At 39.3% G+C, this 25,578-nt stretch overlaps 1 protein-coding gene across 7 annotated transcripts in view; it reads right to left on the bottom strand.

The window, feature by feature from the left end:
- Positions 1-25,578, bottom strand: part of arhgap32b (Rho GTPase activating protein 32b) — a 93,030-nt gene that overhangs the window by 32,293 nt on the left and 35,159 nt on the right. For 6 of the 7 annotated variants that reach the window (XM_028030767.1, XM_028030769.1, XM_028030770.1 and 3 more), the window contains 4 exons: positions 21,602-21,707; positions 16,580-16,674; positions 16,009-16,093; positions 1,060-1,146 (listed from right to left, as the gene is read on the bottom strand). In XM_028030767.1, coding sequence (XP_027886568.1) covers positions 1,060-1,146; positions 16,009-16,093; positions 16,580-16,674; positions 21,602-21,707 — 373 coding nt within the window. Of the gene's footprint in view, positions 1-1,059; positions 1,147-6,520; positions 6,569-16,008; positions 16,094-16,579; positions 16,675-21,601; positions 21,708-25,578 lie in introns of those variants that run through there. The other variant, XM_028030772.1, reaches the window with a different exon arrangement.

Here is a 25,578-nt window from a genome sequence, read left to right as displayed (position 1 = left end):
TCCTCTACTACAGTTAGTCAAACAACTGTTGGACTTGGCCCTGTAGATCTAAAACACCTAGACTGGAGGATCTGGGAGGATCTGGTTGGCCACAGAAGGATCTGAAGATGACACAGGCTCTCCACAGAGCCACACCGTTGTCACCATTCAGTCCTTTTCTGCTGCAGAGGTTTCATACCTCAAACAGCTCAGGCTCTCCAGTGGAAGTTTGTACTGGGATTCAGGAATTGTCTTCACAAATAAAGAACATTAGCAGTGGCTCAGAGCAAGTGCAAACCCAGAGTTCCTTCCTCCGGTCCCCTTCATTTAGTTTAACCTATTTCTATTCAAAACAAAACCAGGATTTCAGAGATTTGTTCCGTTTGATCCTGTCAAAGAACTCCAAGCCCCCAGGGAGGAAAACTCGAGGTAGAAAATGTCCTCCACTTTGATTTGCTAAAGAAGGATCTATTTGAAGTGAAGCCAGAACTTGTGGGACTAGAGCTGCAGAACGCAGTTCAGTCGACTGATCCTGGTGCCGTTTTAAAAATGTTGGCAGGGAGAGACGCCACAGGGAGGACTCTGTGGGCTTTTCTGCTCCACTTTCAGACGGCGCTCCTGCTTACTCCTCCTTTTTTGGGTTTGTGGCACTCGACCCGTCTCTCTGCGCTACTTCCTCTATTGAGGGCTCAGAGTGCTCGACTCAAGGCCCTGTTTATGCAGGAGGATTTTTCCTCTTTTCCAAATAGAACTGGGGCAGATTTACAGGTTTTCCAACGGCTGCAAGGAGTTGAATAAATAAGGAACGACGTATGATACCTGAACAGAATGTGATGACAATCAGTAGCTGAATAAACAGCAGCGTATGTCTGAATTAGTAGGATGTGTGTGCAAAACATGGCCAATATTCTGCGGTCAAAATTACTACCTAGCCATTTCTGTGCTTCCATTTAAGAAACGCAATAAAAATCACAAGTAAATAAGTTTGTTCATTTAAAAAAAAAGAATCCTCCATTTATTCAAAATGTCAAATTGTGCAATCCAATGGAAGCGCAGCTAGCGTCAGATCTGCAGTCTTACCTGGCAGTAGATATGAACCAAGTACACCAGCTCTTTGGACTCATAACTGTTCCGTGTCACTTCACACTGCTCATCTCCCAGGGTCAGCTGAAAGATCAGACAAGCACACAGGTGGGAACGTTACACGTCTCCATCTCCATCTGAACAATAAAGATTCAGATCACAAGAACTGGCTTCATTTAGAGCCACACAATGTTCAACAGATCTGAAACTACAAACCCGGATTTAACCGATGTACAGAATGTAGTAAATGTTCTTATTACAGTGTTTGTGACGATATTTCAGTTTATCTGGTAAGAAGTACCTGCTGATCTCAGGATACACCACTACAGGTTGAAGACTACACTGATCTTTAGGCTGTACTTAAACAGTTTGGTCTCAGTTTGTCATCAGTTTTCCGATCTTTAAAAAGCCTGACCTGCCGATTCTTGCTGATACCGATTTTTTTGTCTGAAAAGTTGCTAAATATATAAACAAAGTCAGTAAGGTGGCAACAGTGGGGTGACTATTGTTAACCGCGCGCATTCAGATCTGATCGGGGTCGTCCGTCGGTCAGCTCTTTCTTACTGCAGGTAAAAAGGGACAATAGCTGCGTTTCTATCAGAAATGTGGGCAAAACGTTTTCAATATTCTGCCCTAGTGGAAAAAACTAAATTTCCTGATTGATGTGTTTCCATTAAATAAGAAATCCACTTAAAACCAAAGCATGATAAGTTTGCCAAGTCATTAAAAACCATGGCAGCGATGGATGTAAACATGAAATATTGTAATATTTCAGCCACGCCAATCTCCCCAAATTAAGAAAATCTGGGTTGATTTATCGGTACGACAAAACATAAAAATAATCTTAAAACCAGATGATATGGTGGTAACAGATCATACTGCCAGATGGCTCCACTTTGTGCCCAAAGGAGTTGGGTAGGAAATGTTAAAATAATGTTTTAAACTATTCTAATTGGTAATGTGTAAGTGAAGCACAAATTTCAGACAATTTTTCTAAACAAGAAAACTTTGAAGGGTAACTGTGCAGTCAGTAGCAAGTCTGAGTTTGATCCCACTTACCCGTCCTGCGTCCAGCAGTTTATTGGCAGGACACTGAACGTCATGTTGTCCACCAATCTGCTGGTGGATGCTCCTCATTTTGCCTCTTTGCCCTTTCTAGTTTGAATTATTTTGTACATTCACACCAGACAAAACATCCTAAAGCCATCTGTTGCAGGACGTTTCAGACCAACTCCAAGGATCTACAAAACTGATCGTTTAAATTGAGTCAATTGAGCTGCAACTGTATCATCATAAGGTGTCGTATTTAAAAAAAAACAACCTCATATTCACAATGAATGCAAATAGGGTTTAAAACAAAGTTTAGAGAAAAAATACAGTTTAATAAAATTGTGAAATTGGAGAATTTCTGTTACTAATTACAACTCTATTCAAATATGAAAACTACATGATATTAACACAAAGTGCTTGAAGTACAGGGGGGTGAAATGGACAAAAATGTGAATGTTTAAAATGGAAGCACATATTGGTGAGGGGCTGAACTGACCCAGATCCTCTGCATGTCTGCGTGTGTGTGTGAATGTCATGTAACTGGTAGTGTGAAAGCACTGAGTGGTCAGTAAGACTGGAAGAGCTGCAACTAAATGCAGTCCATTTACTATTAACATTGTGTGAATCTGTGTTTGTGTGTTGGGTGTAGAAGCAGGAGGGGTTCCAAAGCGAGTGAAGGAAAAAGACATCTGTGTGTTTGTGCTCCCATTTGAGCAAACCTCAATCAGACACAGTTGTCTATGGTAGATATACAGTGAATAGAGCCTTCACATAGCAACAATGTCCTTTCTGTGGTCGTTTCTCTGCTTTCTGACAACATAGCATGACAGCAAAGAGCCAATTATCTCGGTTTTACATACATAAGTGAAAGTAAAGTAAAAAACACAACTTCAATGTTATTTATTTGTTAAAGGATCAGCTGAAAACCAGCAGGTTAAACGTTTCCAAAAACTGAACATAAATAATGAGCAGCTTTAGTTACGTAATGCTAACATAATTAGCACAAGAAAAACAGTATACAAAATAAAAGATAGAAAATGTGGTTTTCAAAAATAACTGTTCAGAGACAATTAGAATATCCAACGACTATATTAATACACTTTCTGAAACATTTAGAAAGGCTAATTGCTTGCTCAGCTCAGAGTTGGCCTCTGTGGACTCCTGCAGTTCAAGTTGCACATCTGGAAACAGAATTAAATCACCACAAGCCTCTTTGGACTTACAAAAACTTCACATCCTTGTTGCTTTCTCAGGATATTCTCTGGTAACAAAGAAAAAATGCCTAGTACCCTCAAATCTTTTCATCGATGTTTACGTTTCTAGAAGAAATTGATAAGTATGGTAGAAATCTTAACCAAGTTCATAAATAGTGATGAAGAACAACTCAGACCGGTCAAAGTGTTGATGAAGTCGTTTTAAAGCTACACACAGCTAAATATTTGTTTATTATTCTGTTGAGCAAAGATCTGCAGAATGCCACCATATTTCTCCACCTCACAATTTTACACTTTTTTATTCACACAAATCAGAGAGGCCACTGAATTGCATCAGATTTGTGTAATAAGAAAAGAATTTGGATTTTTCTGGTGTGACCTCTAGCAAAAATAAATAAATTTTAAAAAGGCAAGCGGTTCCTCCACTTTCTGCAGGAGGACGGCAATCTGCGTGAAGAACCAAAGGGCAAAGCCACAAACACAAACATCTGCCACACTTACTGCGGGTCGAGTCAGGTTGCACTCCTAGCGGGTGTTCATTCCCTTCAAAGTCAACACTTTCACACTCTGTTTCATCGCTCTAATCGCTCCAGCACCTGTCCCCAGCACCATTCCCACTGCGTCTTTCTCTACAGAGAGGACGGACATGAAGGGGCCTTGTTTTCCCGCAGCAGGGTCCCACTGTCAGCTCTGCGCTCTCTTTCCCGTTACAACACAAGCTCTCCTAGCGTGCGATTCAGAGACAATAATATCATCAGCAGCTGGTGTTGGAGGGCGACCGGCGGTGGAGATGTTTGCTGGATTCCTCAGTGGGACAGCTTTCATCTACTCCATTTTTCCCTCTTCTCCATCCAACCATTGTGATATCCCATTCTCATTTAAATTTTTTTTCTTTAAACGTTCATCTTCTAGCTGGCGTCCTCTCTCTGATGGCTCGCACCCAGCACCAGTATGACACCCAATCTGCTCAGCAGCAGCGAAGAAGAGGTTACACGTAATCAAGAGAAGAAGAAAAAAGAAAGAAAGAAAAGATGTTTTTGTTTAGTTTTGTTCCCGGCTGACCTGACCGTCTGCTTTCTGTGTCCCTCTGCCACATGCAATTCACTCGCTTTTTCTCCCGCCCCCCACGTCTCTGACATGCTGGCTAACCCCTCCCACTTCTCCCCCTTCACCCCTTCTCCAGTTTGTGTGTTCGCAGGACAAAGAACGATGGAGGGAGAGAGAAAGAGAGAGACTCCAAAAAGAAGAAGAGGACATGAAGGGAGGGGGTGCTTTCTGTCCTTCCACATGTGCAGACCAGGGACTACCTTTTTAATAACTGAGACTTTGCGTAGCCTTAGTTTCAGCTGCCTTTGCAAGAGAGCAGACTACTGCAAAAAAAAACCATGGCCACAAACATCCACAGAATATATGACCTCAGCAGCCCTTTGCTCCGGTCACAGCCCAACATCTCAACCAATTACAAACAAGATCACAAAGAGCAACTGCAGACCTGCAGCTGAACAATCAGCATCATGATATCAGAGCATGTAATGTAAGCAAAGAACTGCTTGGATGTAATATGGAGTAGATTGTTGGATTTGAGCCAGCATCTTGAATCTTTGCAGTAACGGCACAAACACAGTAAGGCTGAAACGATTAATCGCAATAACTGATTATCAAAATAATCGTCAACTGATATAGTAATCAACTAATCATTAACTGAAGTACACAGACTCAAAAAAAAGCCATTTGCTTAAAGAAAGAAGGTACTCTAAGCAGATCTTTTGCTTTCCAAATATTAATACAAAATATAATCAACAGATCAGTTGTACTAACGTTAAGTCAAGCAGAAAGACCTGAGCTTTTCCCAACGGTCAAAGTATTTTTTTAGCTGCACACGCATCCTTTGTTACAAATGATGAAGCATTCACTAAAGGAATGCTGTTACTTCATTTAGCAATAAATGTTTATGTTCTTGTCTAAAAAAGGAATCAGATTATTTGTTTATTTGCATCTTTTAATGTATTTCAAATATTGTATTAATAAAGCTCCAGGTTCTGAAGAATGTGCCAATGTTTTTATCTAATTAATTATCAGAATAATAGATGGCATAATTGATTACTAAAACTATTTTTGCAGAGCTGATATGGATTTTTAATTGTTCATAGGATATCATGTTTTGTCTGGTATAAAAGTACAAAACAACTCAAGCTACAAAGGGCAACGAGGCAAAATGACGAGCATTCACCAGCAGATTTGTGGACAACATGAACTACTGGACACAGGAAGGAGAGCTGGGATCAAACTCACCCATTGTTCCTTTTCTTATTTAAAATAGGAACTGAATTGTTGGTCTATTTTTATATTTTAATGTATAATACAAAAGAGGCTTGAGTGGCCGATTTGATTAATCAATTGTCAGAGTAATTGATACAATAAACGATTACTTGAATGGATCGTTAGATACATCTACTGAAGGAAGTTTATGTTGGTTTGTTTCGGCAAAACGATACAAAACGATACCTGTGCTTTTTGCTCTATGGTATCAGTCAATATTAGTCATAGTAAAACATGATAAAAGTGCGCTGAAATTTATTTTCATGTTGCCGTTTAACCCCAATGAGTCTAGTTGAGAGCTGGTGTCTGGGACCAAAGAGCCAACAGAATAGGCACAAAGTGTTCAAAATTGCATATCTATAGTTAAAAAGATAATACATCATTAAAAGTATTAGGTTTCATACAAGGATGAGGGCAGAAAATCTATTTGCAATTCATAGAGATGGGGACATGGGCAAACAAGAGGTAGGAGTAAAACACCTGATGTTATCGGCCATCTTGAATTGAAAGCACGTAAAGCTAGATGATAAAGATTCTACCGAACTCTGAAAAGGTGAAGATGATTGCAAAGTTCAGCCAGCAATTACGGTGAAGGATCCATGTGTTGCACACTTAATGATTAAGCAGTGTGGTTTTCGCAGGTTCTTTTATTTTCTGAACGGTGTTAACACAGACAAGAGACAGTGAGCGCCTCCGCTGACCAGCCGTTACCGCACTAAATTACCGTTGGCTCGCTTAGTCAATAAATATTTACAATATAGGTTAAAAAAAAATGCTTATTCAAAACTTACACACAAATATCTAATTACCTTACTCTAGCTCACTTCCCCTATACCAGACAATTTATATAAATAGCAGCGCTAATTGATATTTACCTGTTAACACAGGTAAGAGCGACAGTGAGCGCCTCCGTTGACAACCCGGTACCGCTGAGTCAGGAGCACTCACCGTGCTCCATGTGCCAACTGGTGGTGAACTGCTGTAACTGCAGTTTAATACATCTCAGTTCAAGTAGGAGACGTGCAGCTTAAGAGTCTAGTCTTTTAAATAAAGTAAAAAGAGGGAGGGAGGGTGTAATAATTCCAGTGTCCATTCTGTCACACATGGCCACCAAACGTTGTTGAGAATCAGGGCTTTTGTATGGCGCTCCTCATGTTAGGGATGCACGATTATAACATTGGTATCAGCCAATATTGGTCATAGTAAAAAATGATAAAACTGGACCAAAATCAACAACCGATATTTATTTCCATGTTGCTGTTCGTTTCTGGAGGGGTAATGGAGGAGGTTGGTCATGTGGTATTTGTTTGTGGCATGTGGCAGTGATACAGGACAGAATTATGGGGAGTTTTTTCAAGATGTCAAAAGGCTCATGAAATATATATAAAATATTGGTAAATATCAGTTAGTCATAACAGCGATGATAATACCGGGTATTGATAATGGCCCAAATTGTCATATTGTTGCATCCCAACTCTAGATGTAACATTTCACCTCAGAGCTACATTATTAAAGAACCAATCTAAAGCTCGAAGTAACAGGCAAATAAAATAGCTCTAAAATAGGATGCATGGAAAGCCATTCCCACGAGTTCTTATGTCATCATAACCTTGCATATTCAGTAAGCATGTTGAGTCATACGGTGGAGGTGTCAACAATTTATTTATAATCGCATCTTAACCTTCTGAGTCATAATCGAACCAACACACCAAGAGCCTAAAAATTCCCACCACTAGTTTCCTATTCTTTGGATCTAAGCTTGTAGATGTAATTAATTTCTCAGAAACAATCTGTTTATATGTTAAAACTGTCAGAGGCTACTCTTCTCCATCACCATAACTGTATACTAATATGGATACATACACAGTTTGTGATCCTAAGTCTTGAAGAACACTTTCTGCCATTCACTCTGCAGATGGCGTTTTAAAAGCCAACAGGAAAATGAGAAACATTGAGACAAGACTTCATTCAAAAGTTCATTATTCGACTAATCAAGATGAACATTGAGAGATTCGACAACCAAATAAGTTTTAAGTCCAATAGAGGACAAATGCTGCGTTTTCATGACAAATGTGTGCAAAGATTTGATATTCCAATATCGTAAAAAAAAAAAAAAAAGAACAATTTCCTAATTGGAATGTTTCCATTAAATAATGGATGTGATTATGATTAAAATCACACATGAATATCTTTGTTCACGCAACAAGTCAGTGCAACATACATCTTCCAACAACTTCCTGACACCCTCTTCATCTTTTCCACCTGTAGTAACATCTGGTTGTTGATCACATAACTTTTGTGCTCAAGTGTTTCCATTGGAGTTTAATAGAGAATTAGGTTCATTTAACTGATGATTAATGACTGTTTGGAAGAAACGAGAAAAAATAAACTGAGCTTTTATCTAGTTCACATTTCCCAATAAACAGTTTCAAGTAAACCATTTTTAAATGTCTTTTCGTTTTGATTCTTGGTGCCATTAATTGTACCTTCATAAAACATTTTGTAAAAACTTAGTCATAAGAAACTTTTAAAACATTCTTCAAAAACAAAAATAAATAAAAGTTAGGTGAGCAATATTGGCCTTGTTTAAAATGAATGGCACAGCATTGATCTCGGTACGATAATTTATGGTCCGGTGTATTCAGGAGAACCTTTCCACTGCCAGCTGGACTCTCATTGGGCAGGCGGGTTTTTAACTCAACCGCCTAACGTGGCATCATACTAAAGCAAGGATAAAGTGACTCAGTAGTATGTCTCATGCTTGTTTCAAGCAGTGATGGCTTACTGTCCTCCAATGCATAAACTGTATTGTGTGACGCCAGTTGCTCCACCCTAACAGTACCATACCGCTCACCAACTTGTCTCCACGGCAGCAGCTCAAGAGGCTTTACACTTTTTCCCCAATCCTGACATTCCTTTCGCTATATGCTCATCCATCTATGCACAGTGGGTTGTGTAAACTGCCTGAATGCTAAAAAAAACTGTTCATCTCCCCCCAGAAGAATATTAAAAGATCCATACATAATTCCTGAAATTTATTTTAACCAGCACACCATCCCAGCTGGCCTGAACTCCAGTCTCTGAAACCCCAAAATCTCCCCCTGCAACTCAACATGTGCAGTGGAAAACAGGCGTAGTGACAGCACTCGCTGCCGGGCCAAAGCAAGCTGTGCATTACCATTAGCTGAGATTTTGCTCACCCCAGCTGCCCCGGCACAGCTTTGAATCTCACTACTATACGTCTGCTTATGAAAATCAAATGATAATCCAGTGATGACCCAGTTTATTCAGCCCACTGCTGCGCAACACAAAAGACAGGTTGGACAGGAATCGCTCTGATGATGTCCAGGAAACCTAATAAAGTGTACCCACGCTGCTTATGGGTACAAAATAAAATGTTTTAACTAAAGACAAGAATGCACATTTAAAACTAAATCTAATTTTCTAAACTTTTACTAGAAAAAAACACTCAAATGTTTGTACTGATTTGGAATTTACTTGCCAAGAACCCTTTAAGAGTACAGTGCAAGTTGGGATTTGGAATGCATTTTTTCTTAGCAAAAGGTTCCTACGCAGTCCGGAGATCTTTTTAGAGATCTCAGTTAAGGAGAGGTTCTACCTAGTCTCAAATAGATTCACTGGGAAATGGATTTTTACAGTTTATAACACCAAATACTGCTAATTTAAAATGCTAAAAGCAGTGTGAAGTCTCAAATCCATAATCTTCTCTCCGTTTTAAAACAGTTAAGTCTACAGCAACTTCTCACACAAAAAATATGTTGTCACCTCTCCTTTTAGCAGGAAGGCTAGAAAAAAACAATTAAGGGCATTTTTATATCAGCTTCTCTCCATCCGTAGCTCTCTGAGTGGAACAGGTTAACAGACAATTACTGGAGTGTCTGACAGTCACTACAAGTAAAGCGTACTGGACACAGACACACAGCAGACAGCAGGACCAGTAGCTAGCACAGCTTGTCAAATTGCTCAGGCTAGTTAGCATGGCCACCGATGACAGTGGATAAACTGCTTTTCTGCAACCTTAAGTTGCTTCTCCGTCATTGGCACATTTAGCAGCAAGTACATGAGGATGATTGGGAGAGGTAAGACCGTCCTCCTGGCTCTGATTGGTTGATTTCGGCCAGGACAACTCAGCAGTGGTGCATTTCTTCAGACAACAGTAAAAGTTCAGAGACAAAATCAATCTTGTCACAAACCATCTGTCTCATAGCAAACTGTTACGATATGCTGACAGTTTTAATAAATATGTCAAACATATTTTTTTATAAATGCTACTTACGTCAGCTTTAAGCAACTTACCTTTCTGCATGTGTAGTAAACGTTTGTCTTTGATTTGAAGAAGTCAATTAGAAAAGCTTTACTATGAAAAATGACTCGTGAACACACCATGGGGTCAGAGTCTAAAGCTGTGTGGATGGCAGCTTGTAGTATGAAGAATAACGGCGGCAGTTTGTCAGATTGCAGAGGAGCAGAGCAGGCGGAGGTAGAATCAGGCCGCCTGCAGGCCTTTGCTGCAGTGAAAGGGAGCTGCAGAAGGAAGTGTGAAGGGGCTATATCTAAAATCATTACTTAAGCTATAAAAATGGATTGGGAATAGGGCTCAGGAGTGCAATGGAATCTAAACAGAGCGAGGTTGCTGAAAGCGGGGTGAGATCATAGCTTGGAGCAGGGACACCAAATAAATCTGATTACTGAGGTGTGCATACACAGCTCTGTGTAAGGATAGCTGGAGCACAATCTAACACAGATTAACCTTTGTTGCAAACGGAACTAAGTGGGGCTGAAATGGATTTCCACCTAAGCTAAGTGCAAAGAGTATACAGTCAATATGTGCATAGTGCTAATTCAGGCCATTCTGCACACTGGTGGTAACCATCCATTATTATCCTGTTGTGTCAGATAAAGCACAATGAAAAAAAAACAAACAACAACTTAAAATGCAATTTTCTTGACCCACAAATCATGTTGATGAGTCAGGTAAAGCAGAGTAGCGGTCTTCCAGATGACTTATCAGCCCCCTGAAGCGCAGTTCCTCCAAGCAGCCGGCTCAGCAGTTAAAACATTCCAACATTTAAGCACGTTTCCCACCGGAGCTGGTGGTAATAAATCAGTCTACTCAGTTTGCAAACGTTACAAGAAGACAGAGCAAACGGGACAGTGTGAGCAGGTCATGCTTATTGTTGATTGACTAAGCTCTGTCATGGAATAAACTCCTAAATCTCAGAAACGGAGGTTTGCGTAGAACAGATAATGTCATAAACTGAAAAACATCAACGCTGAGCCCGTTTTCATCGACCACAACAGTGCCTAATGAGTGCTGGGTTTTGTGCTGCTTTGTCCGCAGTGGAGCTTTAAGAACCTTTCAACAATGACCACGAGGCACAAAGACCGAGCTCTGGCCAAGCTTTTGTTTTCCCCCACCGAGAGCAGAATGACTAATAGTTACATCACTCCCAGGCCTCTGGATGGACATGTGACACATGGGTTTGACATAAGAGAACGAGGCTCTCACCTTCTCAAGAGACAAAATCTCACCAATAACTCCAGATATTAATATCTAGAGTTACAAAATCAGATTCTCTTTATTGGCTTTTGACCCTTTTTCTGAAGGCTGAAAGCTGTTCGCTATCAAGAGGTATTAAAAATAATGAATGGGGTCCCACTGGGGGAGGGTCTTCCACAAATGCAGATGATGGCTGAAGATGTATAAAATGGACGTTATGTTACAAATCAGAAGGTAGAAGACATGTTAGCTGTACACTAAAAGGAGAGTTGGGGGATTGTGGGTGCCAGTCTTCATTACATGGATGGCTGCTTTCATACACGCAACCTGCTGCTCTGGCTGACCGACACCCGTTCTGACTGCTGCACTGCGGTCAACATGAGGGGAAACTCCATCACAGCTGTTAGCTCAGTCATGATTATTGTTTTCTATCGGATCGAATTCCAACCCTTTTGTTCTCGCGCATTAAAGATTTAATATCTCAGCCAATTATTTTCTTGGAGTCACATGAGGATGTAAATAAGTGTCAAAATATCTCCCTCTGATGACACCGGGGGTCTTTATTTACAGCTTAGTTCATTTTTTAGAGAGTCAAGCAAGTTTTTTATCTGCTTTATTTTCTATTGAATTTAAACAGGATTTCGCTTCATCAAGGAACTTACCCTATCCTTTTTTTTGCAGTTAACTTCAGTTATGGAGTTAAAGCAATTTTAAGCAAATTTGTTGGTATATTTTGTAGTTCTTAAGAAAATTGGAATTGGCTGGTAAGACCAGGAAGAAAATTAGTAATCAGTATCAGTCAGAAAAAGACCGATGGGTTGGACTGCAAATGATCAGAACTGATTTCATTTCAGAAAATGTGAATGTAAGGTAGTTCATGTTTCTTCTCCAAGGACCTTATAAAAATGAGGATGCAAAGCAAAATTCTCCCAATATTCTCATCTGTGGACAAGTCAGGACTACAGGCTGGCTTGGCAGCGCAAACAGTGGATGACAGCACCAGTTTACATGGTAGTGTCCATTAGTAATAAAATGTTTGAAAGCTTTGAGCTCTGTGTGCTATCGGCAACAGGACGGGGAAAATGTCCAGTTGCAGATTTGCTGCGTGGAAGAGCAAAGCCGACTGGCACGGAGAGATATTACTGAAGTCAATAAAGTTCTGGAGGTCTATCAACAGGTTTAATGCAGTGTCAGGCCTGGAAGAGTGACAGGAAGCGGAGGAGATTAGCCAGAGTGCCGTCACTGCTCCACGTCGAAGGAACAAGAGAAGGGATTCCTATGGAGCTCTAAAGGACATGTTTATGAATAATATTCTTAGAATCTTAAAGAAGAAAAAATTTCCAGTGAGAAAATGACTGTTGTATTTAGTGTTCCTGCTAAACACGTTAATTTTTCAGTAATAAATGATTTAGATATTATCGCATGAAAAATTTTAACGCAATTAATCTCCTTTATTATTGTTTACATCCAAATGTTCCAGCCTCAACCTTTGTGGTACGCTCGTGAATCTGACGCACATGCAACACAGAGTTGCTTGTTAAGAGAAGCTGCACAAAGCTACTTCTCTTGGGATAAAAAAAAAAGATCTGATAGGACACTGGAAAAGACTGTTGCTGTGTTCAAGTCAAGCTGAATGGAGTTAGCCTATCAGTAAAGCTAAAATAGTGTCTCGATGCTGAACATGACGCAGCAGCACAGACGTTTAATTTGGATTGAACGTTAACTAATATTAGCGTTCAACCTGCATTTCTAAAGAAGGATTCTTCGAAGAAGCTCCATGAAAGATTATTCTGAAAATAAATGGGTTAAATTTACCGAAATAAATGGGTTAAATTTATTTTCAGAAAAAAGCTAGGAGACTTTAACTAGGTCTCGGACATGCTGCTAGAATAAGCTGCAGCATCAATGAACTGTCGGTCTACAAGCATTTACAATTGCACAATACAAAGCACATGTGCACTGACAGTGAGAGTGCACTTTACCTCCAACCACACGTGAAATAACATGTTTGCAACTCAATAAGGTGGCCACACTGGGAGCGGGCCCTGCCAAGATGACAGGACTGCAGTGTGCAATTTACTCCAGGAGTGCAGCTGCAGGTAAACGCAAAAATTACACTGGAGAAAACCGGCTCCAATTAGTTCAAGATTTCACAATTACTGCTGCAGCAGGAGAAAAGATTACACAAAAGGAAGAATAAAATATAGAATTTTAAAAAAAAACTGAGCAAAGCTGAAACCAGTAGATCAGGTAAGGAGGGAATACCACAAAATGCTACACTGTTTAGCATTTAGTAATACAAGAAAAACCTGCAAAAGCATTCACAACTCTGAACTTTTCCACATTAGCTTATGTTAAAACCACAGGCGTTTTCTATTATACTGGGATTTTATGACAGAACTGTATTATGAGCTACAAGCAATCATCATGTATTGCAGAAACAAGAAAACAAGACCAGCAGCTGGAACTGCAGTAGGAGGAGATTTTACCGCATATCGATTCAGGGGGATTAAACTCTGTTAAAAGACAAACCTCAGATTTCCTTAGATTTGGATTTTGAAAAATCTGCAATAAACAATCCATCAATTAATTCAGATGATTAATTGATTAATTGGAGAAACAAATTGGAACTTTTTGAAGATTTTTCATGTAACCATTTAAGCCTTTTTATACAATATAAGAAATATGCTAAAAGAGGTAAATAAACAAATAATTCAGTTACTTTTTTAAACAAAAAGATGATTTTGTTGCCAAAAATTCAACGACATAGTGTACACTTGGTCATCTGTAGATAAATTTTTGCATTAGCCAATTAATAATAGGAAAGCAAAAGGTACTTAAGGTGTTTTTTACACAATTAGAACTGACAAAGTTAAAACTGTTCCATGAGTAGATATAGGTAGAACACGTTTACATACAATATTTTTTTTATTATCTTAAATGCTAAATATATATATTTCTGTTGAGTTTTGGCTCTATTACTGCTTTGAGGGTGTTGTTTTTCAGCAAATATGCTTTTTTAAAGTCTGTATACTCCAGTAATTACAAATTTAGTCAATTTGATTAATCGCTTCACCCCGACTGTCTTGATCCTTCCACAGTTATGAGCCATTTTGTACTAGAATAGGAACAACATTAATGTTTTTGGTTTTAACCTGAAACCAAATGTGGAAAAGTTGAATACTTTTGAAGCCACTTTAACTGCAACCAAAACAAAGTTCTAAGTTGAATGTAAAAAGAGCTTTCCATGGAAGCATTGCTCTGACTCATAGCTCTTCTGATTACTTATTTTTTCAGACAGAAATAATAATAAAAAAAAAATCTTCCAACAAAGGGGCCAAAACCCAAAGCTGAGGTAAAGTCTAAACGCCGTCCAGGACAGATCTCACATCAAGTCTGAAAGTCTTGACTCAGAGTGAAAATACTAATGTGGATTTTACAGTTGAAAAGTATATCCAAAGTCCACTCTGGCCTTTTCTGATGATTTATTTTCCTTTAGCTGTTCAGCTTTGATGACTGGCGGTAGAAACTGAACCCTGAAAATCAAACGTCACCACTGCGTCATGTAGGCTAATCAGCAGCCATGTTTCTTGCCAGCAGAGGAGTTGAGCTGTTCGTGTCATGTCATCACACAGCTTCAGTTACCAGGCATTTTACCAATCAAATGTGTTCGGTTGTAGAAATATTAAATATGAAACACAGAAACTAACCAACATGACAGAGTGTTTAATCTCTTTTTACAAACTCGAGCTTTTGTTTGCTCATTAGGGAGGCAAAATGACAACGTGGTAAAGCAAAGACGAACAGATACATGACAGCAGTTTTGCACCAAAGTGTGTGAAGGCGACCAATCAGCAGCCAGCAGCCACAGCTGGGACACTAACAGGAACACCTACATACACCCTGCAGCCCTAACATCTTCTCTATGTGTGCAGTTAGGAGACAGCAATAAATAACCTGCAGCCACTTACTGTACCTCTCCTGCTTTACTGCAATTAATCTAGCCCACTGCTGACCCCTACTGGTTCATTAAAATCATAACAATACAGCAGGAAACGGTACGAATCTCAGTGGTGTGATCAGTCAGTATATGGCTGATGGATTCGGAGAAAAAGAAAACACTTTCACACTGAGAGGAGCGGTGTTGGGACAGAGAAATAGGCCATGCTCTCAATTTCCGTCACAGTTTTTTTTATTTATTTTTTTTGCTTTCTCCGTCAAAGCTGGAAAAAGAAACAATCCCAGGATGCATTTTGTTAAGGCTGGAGAACAACAGCTAATTTTAAAAGACTAAGCCGTTCCTTTTTTACCCCCTGAATGCTAACATGGAATTAGTCGACAACGGATGTTATTCTATTCTGCCCTATTTTACATGTAGCGTTCCAAATGCACCACGGATGTCCTCTTACAGCACTAAATATGACAGCAGAGCAGGAGCACAAACAGTGGAAAACAACAGGAAAATAAAAAGGAATAATAGCCCATAATACACAAGGAAACATTAAAAGCTGAAGAATGATCTAAACTAAACAGATGAAAGTATTTGTTGGAAGAACCAAGGCCAGAAACAAAGATACCTCGAGACACAATATCATTCATGTCCAGGTTATGAGAAACACTCAAACCCTTTTGATTCACGTCCGATTTAGGAAGCAAATGAATCTGAGATGAAAGAGCAGATTCAACGCTTGTTGAGTGTTTTACTTCTGTAAACGCTCAACAATCTAGAAACCGAAACAGAACCGGCATGTGTCACACCCACTATTCATCAGTAAGGATGTGTGCAATCAGAAGAGTCACAAGCATGGTGAAGAAATTCCAGTGGAAGTGTCAGGACTGTACCTGGATTGTTCCAAAATCAACATTTTCATAGTGGAAGTGGGCACATTCGGCCAATTTTGGGAAATGTCCCTTGGTGAAGGAAAGTCTGGAAACACAACAGAAATACAGATTGTTTAGATACAGAACGGCCATGGTAACAAGGGATGAAGTGTTCCTCAAGCCTCTGTACCAGGGGCACTAGTTTTTTTATAAGTCAGTGTTACTGGTGCAGCTCTACATCTCTCTGTTGATGACGAAATTTACTATCACTTAACCAGAGTAGCCATTTTGATCAACTTTAAGCTGGCAGAAATCTCTGGAAGAAATTTGTAGTTTTAAATGCTATAATGTCCAAACAAGATGATTTGATTTTATCTTTAAATAACTTGGCAGAACTCAACTTTTCTTTGAGATCTTTAAAAAACAACTCAAATTAAAACACTGGTTCTTTTCTAAAAATGAGTTATACTTTTGATTTATTGTGAAAAAGCAATGTAAGAAATGTGTTCTTCCCAGATGGTGGACAAAGATATAATGGAGCACACATCCAGCAAAATATATAGCCCGTGTGTGGGGGTGTGTGATTACTCACTTCTTGACATTTTTGACCTTCATGCTGGCCGTACTGCTGCTGCTGGAGCGAATAAGGGGCTCTGCCCTTAGCTCAGGAATCTCTGCACTTCGTGCCTGAAAAAGAAAATAAAAAATTCAAACCAGCAGAAGCACAAATATTAGCGATATGTGTGCATAAACATTTTTCTCCTACAGACATACTACAGTTATGAGGCACGGTCAACACTTTTCCAGTGAATTGTGTGCAAGTTGCCGATTCAGATCAAATGAGATTATTGAAACAATGATTTGGTGAGGGAGTCGGCTGGTACGGATCACCCGCTACCTCCATATGTACGCTCAGTTAACAGAGGAGGTCAAGAGGTCAGTTGTAGATGCTGTGGAAGTTACTTCTGTAAACTCTGCAGAAATACATCCCATGATCTTGTGTCAAAGCTGCTTGAATAAGCAGTTATGTCATCTGACTGAGAAAGAACAAAGTTGTTGTTTTTTTGCAGAATGTATTGTTTCTGTGTTTAGTGAAGCACATCCAGAAAAAAAAAACATGGACGTTTTAGAGTGACTTGTAAAAGTACTTATAACCCCAAAACAACATTAGGTATTTAGCTTCAAGTGTCTATTAATATAAATGTTTTCAGTGCGACAACTTTACATAATTGTTTTAGAAATAAAATTTGAAAATTGTAGTGTACTTTGTAGAACCATCTCTCTCTCCTGTTGCAGCCCTCATGGAGGGTCTGCCTGCTTTGCACATTTTAAAGGTTTAGAGGCTAAAAGGTTTCTTTTTTGTCTTCTCCAGGTAAAACACCTCTTCTACATAAAGCAAACTGAAATCAGATTGAAATCTTTTTTGGTCTATGACATAAAATACGTTTGAAACCGTTTGTAGTTTTGGGATCGTAACATGAAAAAATGTGAAAAAGCTTAAGGAGTATTAAATATTTTTGCAAAGTGGTGTATTGATCTTTATTTTATTTTATTTTTTACAAAGACCTTCTTTAAGGCAGAAAAAGTTCAAGCAATGGATATGATGTTCAAATTCAAATCTACTTTATTCATCTTAAATCTTTATTTAACCAGGATAAAACTCCTCGAGATCAAAGATTTATTTTATCCTCTTTAGGATCCCTTATTGAACCCAAAGGGAAATTAAATTAATTAAATGTTAACTGGTCTTTTAACTGTTGCCTGTTCATACTGCCATCCTGCTATTTGAAACGTAAAACAAGCTGCATATGAGGACACTGAAGCAAATTTATCTGCCAGTTAGTCCAAAAAACAGATACGTAAACCATGGCTAATCAGAATGAATGATATAGAAAAAAGAAAGACATCAACTACTGCATGATATTAATATTCTGCCCAATTCAACCTAAATAACTTCATTCAATCCCAATCAGATTTATACTTAGCTGTATCGGGTGTAATGCGTGCAATTTATGCAGCAGATTCTCATAACGTGTTGTAAATACATAGTCAAGAAATAGCCGTAGATTTTCATCGTTTAAGTGAAAGTGATTGATTTTTAGTCGCTGATTGCCAGACAAAAATAAAAGTACAGGAAATACAAATGAAAGCAGAAGTAATTCTCTTTTTTGGTTTGTTTTTGAAAAACAAAGTGAAAACTGAGCCGTAGATGTTATGTGAGCTCTTAAGAAAGCAGAGATTGTTATTTAGCAAAATGTCTTGTAAGCAGCTTGTGACCCGACAGCCAGACGGCGTGACAGTGAAGGTGGTATGCAGATGAAGTCAGCTGGAACTTTCTGCACCTCCTCTACCCAAGGTCTTCACAGCATGAAGCTGACAGAGCCAACAGGCTGTTTTAAGCACTGCAGCGTTAACTTTTCAGCATCCAGTTAGTCCTTCTGTCCACACATAACATTACGCTGAAGTCCTTCAGTGGACAACCAGGTTCCTTTAAGGACAATGGACATCTGTGCAATCAGGTTTTTGTCAAACAAGCCCAGCCTGCTGTTCAGTAATCTGTCCTGGCGTCCTCCTTCATGGTGTTTCTCACATCTGTAAGTTAATTGTGCAGTTCCCTTAACATTTAACTGAAAACTCTTCTCAATTCACTTATTAATTTCTCTTTCTTGACCATATTAGATGGTACAAAATAACACCTGACGCCTGGCACGTCAGGTGTCAGGCGTGCCAGGCGCCTGACACCAATCAGTAACTAATCAGTTACTGATTAGTTACTGATTACTGATTAGTAATCAGTAATCATTACTGATTACGACAACAGTAATCAGAATGACCTAAAAAGGTCAAAACAATCTTTAGCAATAAGCTAAGCCCACGTACATTTTCAACATTTTCCATTTCATCAAAGTATAATCTATATATATTGGAATACAATTATTGTAATCCAAACATCCCTTTGCGATATGAATATTGTAAACACTGATATTGCGACGACGATGTATTCGAGATGGACTTGGTGTCAAATCTGGCGCCGAGTCAGTGACACGTCATACTAACGTATGACAATAAGGGTACTGTTGATTTTTACATCTATCAGATCTAATACAGTAACTGCTGCAGTTCAGTGACATGATGAAACAACACATGCAGTATCGTTTCTTTTCTATCCGTTTCTCCAAGTACTTCATTTGTCTGTAAATTTATGTTTTTTTAAAATAACTTTCATTTAAATTTTATTTAAATTTATACATTTACTTAATTTAAGAATTTTGTCCATCTTGCTAATCAGCTCATGCTAGACATTCTTTTACTTTAAACGTGGATCAATTTTATACTTTTGTGTAAAATTGAGTTTTTTGAGCTTATCATGTTATTTCCTTATCAAAAATATACCTGGAGTGTTGTCATGTTTGAGAAATTCTTTAATCTCCCATGGCAACCATTCAGCTGTGCAAAATGCCTGGTTGGACCAAGTGCCGCCTTTAAGACAAAGATCCTCCTCGGAGCTGCAGCTTCTAAACTCCAGCTCACAAAGCACCCCGCCCTCCTCCTCCCCCACTCAGCTCCTTCAGACTAGCAAGAAGCAATTCGCAAACAACTGGTGGAACTGTGCGTCTGCTGAGCTTTTAAGAGCTACTTCTCAGGGAAACGTTGGTAAAATGAGCGATGTTGTGATGACTTCCTGAAGGTCGAGTTTCAGAAAGACCAGGAGTTCTCAAAGAAACAGAGGCCCAATTTCAAGACGTTAAATTATGTAGTCAAATTTTTTTAAAATTGTGTTTGATGCATAGCATTTGTATAATAACTAAACATAGTACTTGATTGTTTAATGTGCCTGGAAAATACATAATACTGCCCCTTTAAGCTTCACACTAGTGCAGGGGTGCCCAAAGTAGGAACTCGAGGGCCGGCATCCTGCATGTTTTAGTTCTCTCCCTGGTTTAACGCACCTGGATCAAATGATGGCTCGTTAGAAGGCCTAAGAAGAACATTGACATGCTGAAAAGGTTGTTACTACCACCAGGGAGAGAACTAAACCCTGCAGGATGCCGGCCCTCGAGGACCGACTTTGGGCACCCTTCCACTAGTGGGTCATTATGATCTAATTTTGGGTTTCTAATCAATCATCTGTGCGAGTTGTGCCAGCCTGAGTTTTGAACTGCTCCCTCTTTGATAAAAACAAGTAGCAAGAGTTCAAATTTGCATCTTGCCTGAAAGTTGCAGATTCTACTTCCGTCAGGAAGCTCAGATCAAAGTACCACATCCTGTGCCATGTTTGGTGTAAAGCTCTGCACCATTAGCCCACTGGGCCTTGGGAGCATTTTGCTCCATTTCTCTGCTCCCCGGTGCAACAGGGCGTTGGTGTAACAGCTTACACCAAGTTGCTTAATATCACCTCCTGGAGCCACTGGAGACATTCAGAATTTTATGCCAGCCCAATTCATAGCCGCTCTGCTCTCAAATGTTGACCAGAGACGAGCCAACATGAAGAATTAAAAGCCCCGCCTCTCTGATCAATATTCATCAGCTTGGTGAGGTTGGTGTCGGTCTCTCTGTCTGTTGCCGGATCGAAGCGAACACTTGTGAGAAAGCTCTTACCACACGCCGACCACGGGTGGCTCAGCGCGTTACCATGGAGACGGCCTCATTTTCACTGTGCTGTTGATGCGAGATGCAAGGCCCGCAGTAAAACCAGGGGAGGAAAGGAAATAATGAATGATGCTGCATGCTGAATGAAACCAGCACCGGAGTTGGGGTGAAGTTGGGCTGCAGGAAGATGGCAGAGAGTCTGAAGCGGTTCGGAGTCGAATTGATCAGAAACCTAAGGCGCTGTTTCAGGAGCGGAGATGAAGAGGAATGGAAGTTAAAACTCGTTGGCCTGCTGCTTTATAAACAGATGCTGAGGAGGTTATGACTGGCAGCAAGTAAAAGGGACGGCAAGGGAGCCAGAGACAGAACCGGGAAACACAGCCAGACAATGGCAGAGATTCATTTTGGGTTTCACATAGAAAAACTATTCCCAATGAACTGCACTGAGCTGAATAAAAAATGGGTTTGAAATAATTGACCTTTTAATGACTACAATACCTCACCAACATTTCCAAACTGCTGAAACTTCCCCCCATTTTCTATTAATTTAGATTTTACTCGACAGACAAAGCAAAATAGTGCATAAATATGACGTGCAAATTAAAGGAGACTTGATTTGTGGTTCACGCATATGTGTGGCATATTTGTCCCTTTTTATTCTGACACACCAAATTAAAATCCAGAACAACCACAGGCACCTAACAAGTAATTAGAGTCCAGCTGTGTGCCATTTAACCTGCGAATAAATCCAGCTGTTCTGTGAAGCCTCAGGGGCTTGTTAGAGAACATCGATGTTGAAATGATGCATTTTTAAAAACAGTGAAATAACAGAGTTTTAATTATGTTCTAGAACTGAGCTTGGGTTTTTTTCCACGCTCAACATTGAAACATGATGTTTGGACTGCAATGTTTACATGTGTTTTATGACTTTTTATTGTTTGGTTTTTATGAAGTAAGGCGTGTCTGACTGATTAACAGAGCTGTTTGAGGAGGAGAGTATGTAGAGAATGATGGCGCGTCTCACCATGGCACTGATGGTCTCCTCCCAGTCGGGTCTCTCTCTGGGATGGATGTGAGCGAGTTCAGGCACGATGTTATCGTCTTCTATGTGACGTCCCGGCCTCAGGCTCCTACAGCCAACACACACAGTACCACGCATGGTCAAATATACTGGACAACACAGAGCGGAAAGGTAGGTCAGACTGATAACTGTATATTTGTCGCAAAGATGAAACGTCTTCATTTCATTCTGATGTTGAAACTTGGGATAAAATCCAAACAAAATTAAAATGAAATAAAAAATTTCTGTTTCATTTCTCCCCCCTTTTAGTGATTTGTCATCAGTCTGATTTAAACAGAACCATAACATCCCATTTGCTTCAACAGTGTTCACCGTCAGTTATAAAAATGTTTTGAGCCGTCTTTAATATAAATGTGAAATTCCAGCACTTAATCCCTAGAAGTATGTTGAGCAATAATATTAAGCTGCACGGTTTTTGCATGCCATGTAGAAGCTGGTTGGGTTATTTTCCATCTATACTTTCCCTGTCCCTGTTTGAAAAAGAACACCAACATAAATAAAGCCTCCTCTGCCCTAATATCCTGCTCATATAACTGTAAATGAGTCATGTTTAGCCTTTAAAGGGATCCACGATTTGTTGTAGCAATAGACTTTATGTGAGACACAATTACTTTAGATGTACAAACAATACAGTAAAAAGACTGTCGGCTGTTTAGTTTATATAAACTTAAACAAAATATTGTCACATTGTCATTGCCATGTGTATGCTGCACTATCCTGGGTAGATGAAGTATGTGAGGTGCTAGCTAAGGTAACTTAGAGCTACTTTAGCAAATTGAAAGATGAGCCCCTTCACTTTAAACCGCACCATGTTGAAAAAGAAGGCAATGTAGAAGTAAGAAGGGGAAACCAAACGGATGAAGAGGAGAGAGAGTTGGCTGAAAAAGCTGTGCTTGGAAATGCTAACTGGAAAGGAGAGCAAAGAGCTCCAGTTTCTAACTCTAGCTACTTACTGTAAGCATAGGGATCAAAACATTTTCCCAAATATATTGTGTTACAAAGATTTAAAGATGCTTAATTTTCACTAAACATCCATTCATTACATAGAAATATGTTATAATTTGATTCCTGCTAATGGCGTTAGCTCCTGCTAATATAGCAAGCAGAAAGCCACAAGCTGATCAGGGTTGTTCATGAAAACTTTGAGGCAGTTTGCCCCAATGCAGACGTTTTGTAGGTGTTAATATAGTTAATAGAAAAATCACAACAGCTTTAGGTTAACATGTTCAAGTGGTTGTGTATCCCTTTTTAAAAAAACCCCATCAAAAACACCAAGAAGCTTTAAGGATCACCTAGCAGGAGAACCGGCTTCAACAACTTACTCAGCCTCTCTGCTCAGAGCTGCACTGTAGTCCCACAATTCAACATTCCCTGATGAAGAGGCATGTCAGCAAACAGGAAGTGCTCCTTCAGCCCCTGCAGCACATAGTTTCACAGCAAGGCTCAAAAATCTCGTTTCCATCCCCCTTTTCTCGTCTCTTTCTACATTCACTGAGGCCAAACATGAGGAAAATGTGACAGGATTTCTCTTAAGAGTCTCTCATGCTACAGTCTACTTCAAACTGGTACACTATCCCACTATGTAAGTAAACAACCAGCAAAATCACACATTTAAAATGGTGAGAAGTTTTAGTCCTGAGTGCACATTTCCATTTGCCTCAATTTTGGTCAATAACAAGAACAACGGCTCAATTTTTGCTCTGAAATGAAAGACATGAATCTCTCCCAGCATTTCTGTTCAACCACTGCTCCTCACCACTGGAGCCACTGCATGTCTGACTGAAAATATGTTGGAGGGGGTAATCATTTCATTTCATTATATCATCAACCAGTGGGAAAGCTAGCCAGCAAATGTGAAACACTCAGACAATTCGCCTCTTTCAATGACCTAATGTAGAAAACTCTTGGAGTTTGAAAAAGATCTCCTACCAAGAGGCAGCTTGTTCTTTCTAACTTTTTAAGAAGTAGAAGTCCGTCTGCTGGGAGAAGTTCTACGAGTGATATCTTTCTGGCTCAATCTAGAGCTGATCCAGCACTTTCCCATCATCACTTAAAGTCAAGCTTGGAGAGAGAGCAGCTGCTGTGAACAAAATAACATTTAGAAGAAAGACAGCTGATTCAAAAAAGCTAAATCTTGTTGTCTGTAATGCGTGTACTGGTCAGGTTGTTATACTCATCCACACATCTGTTCTAACCTGGGCGATAAAACAATAATATCAATCGTGTTAGACACGTGATCCATGTCAAAAGAAAATATGGCTTAAAATTTTGATAACTTCACAGAACTTTGATCCAGAACCGCATGGCATTCTGGGGGATGTAGGCAGAGGAAAGACAGAGCTAAGACAGGCTGGTGGCATCAACTAACTCACTCACTCTTCAGTTACCAATGGCGGATAAATGAAGTTCTCCTCATTAGTTTGGCAGTATATTGGATATTTAAAACGAAAATTAATCAATAATTAAATTTGATAGACTGATATAAAATGCTTATACTATTATATGTTTTTCATTAATCTTCTCACCAATATTGCTAACATCGTCTTTTCCTTGGAATCATACCGTTAGTCAGCCAGCCATGTTATATAAAAATCGCGGCCTATTTTTATGTTCACAGCTTCAAGAAACAATTATTAATTATATATATATATATGCTGTATATATATATATATATATAAAGGTCTGTGTTTTCACCAACAATCAAGCATTTGTGATGTTTTACAATGACGTTCACAGTAGAGACTAGTGAAAGTACAACCCTATTCAGCTGGCAGCAGGCTGCAGCTTCCCCTGTGTGTGTGTGTGCGTGTATGTGTTCAGCTGCAGCTCTTTTTCAAAAAGCAAACAGCTGTCTGTGTGGGAAAGACAAAAAAGGCAGAGAATGCTGCTTAGAGCACTGGGCGCTAAATTCATAAAGCAGGAGGGAAATTTTTTCTGGAAGTTATGTTCACACATACAGTCAACTAGACCTACTTTAAAAGATGTTAAAAAATTATGTAATTTTTTTCTTTTTTCAATTATATTTTGTTTAAATAGTGTCAGTTCACAACAAATATCACCTTAAGGCACTTAACAGATGTGCAGTAAATGACATACATTCTAATTTATCCTTGTTATTAATAGTTCAGTAAATTTCAGACATTTTTGGTTTATTTCCATCATTTACGATTTAAAACAAACATGTCATTCGTTGACATAATAGTTTTGAATGAAAAAGAGTAATTTGAAGGAAGAAAAAAAAAATCAAGGTCAAAGTTTAGTACATCAAAAGTCCCTGATACTGAACATGCATGCAGCGATAGTGGAGAGAAAAACTCCCTTTTAACAGGAAGACTAACAAAATACAATACCATTGTAATTAAGACAACCAACCATATCAACCCTGCAACATAGAGTTATTCATTAAGGTTAAAGAAAAGGAACAAAACAAAAGTGATGTGTTTAAAGGAGAGCAGGGGACTGCAATGCGTGGAATGTGCTCTAAAGACGATCCCACAATCTCTCTGCTTTGGCGGATTGTCGACACATTCTATGATCTAATATATCAACCAGCTCTACATAGATAGCTGCATAAACAAAAATCAATTCAAAGGAAAACAAAGTCTAACAATACAAAAAGGGCTAAATAAGCCTAAATATAAACTCCTCAAAAAGTTAGGGATATTCAGCTTTGGGGTGAAATTTCAAGATGCCCCAAAATGCAGCATAACTTTTCCAGGTGAACTTAAGAGATGTGTGACAGTCCCCTCCTATCCAGTAGGGGTCTGTAGTCTAGTCCACTATTTGTTTTTGTTCTTTCAGGAAGCAGGGTGATGGACTGTTGATTGAACGCACCTGGTGGCTAATAAATACTGGCATCTAATCAGCCACCTGCGCTGCTTGGTTGGCCTCCGGACCTGACCGGGACAGGCAGCACTGCT

This window comes from Xiphophorus couchianus, chromosome 11, assembly GCF_001444195.1.
Source record: "Xiphophorus couchianus chromosome 11, X_couchianus-1.0, whole genome shotgun sequence".
NCBI lineage: Eukaryota > Metazoa > Chordata > Actinopteri > Cyprinodontiformes > Poeciliidae > Xiphophorus > Xiphophorus couchianus.
Note: the sequence above shows the minus strand (reverse complement) of the source record. Positions and strands in the feature narration are given on the sequence as shown.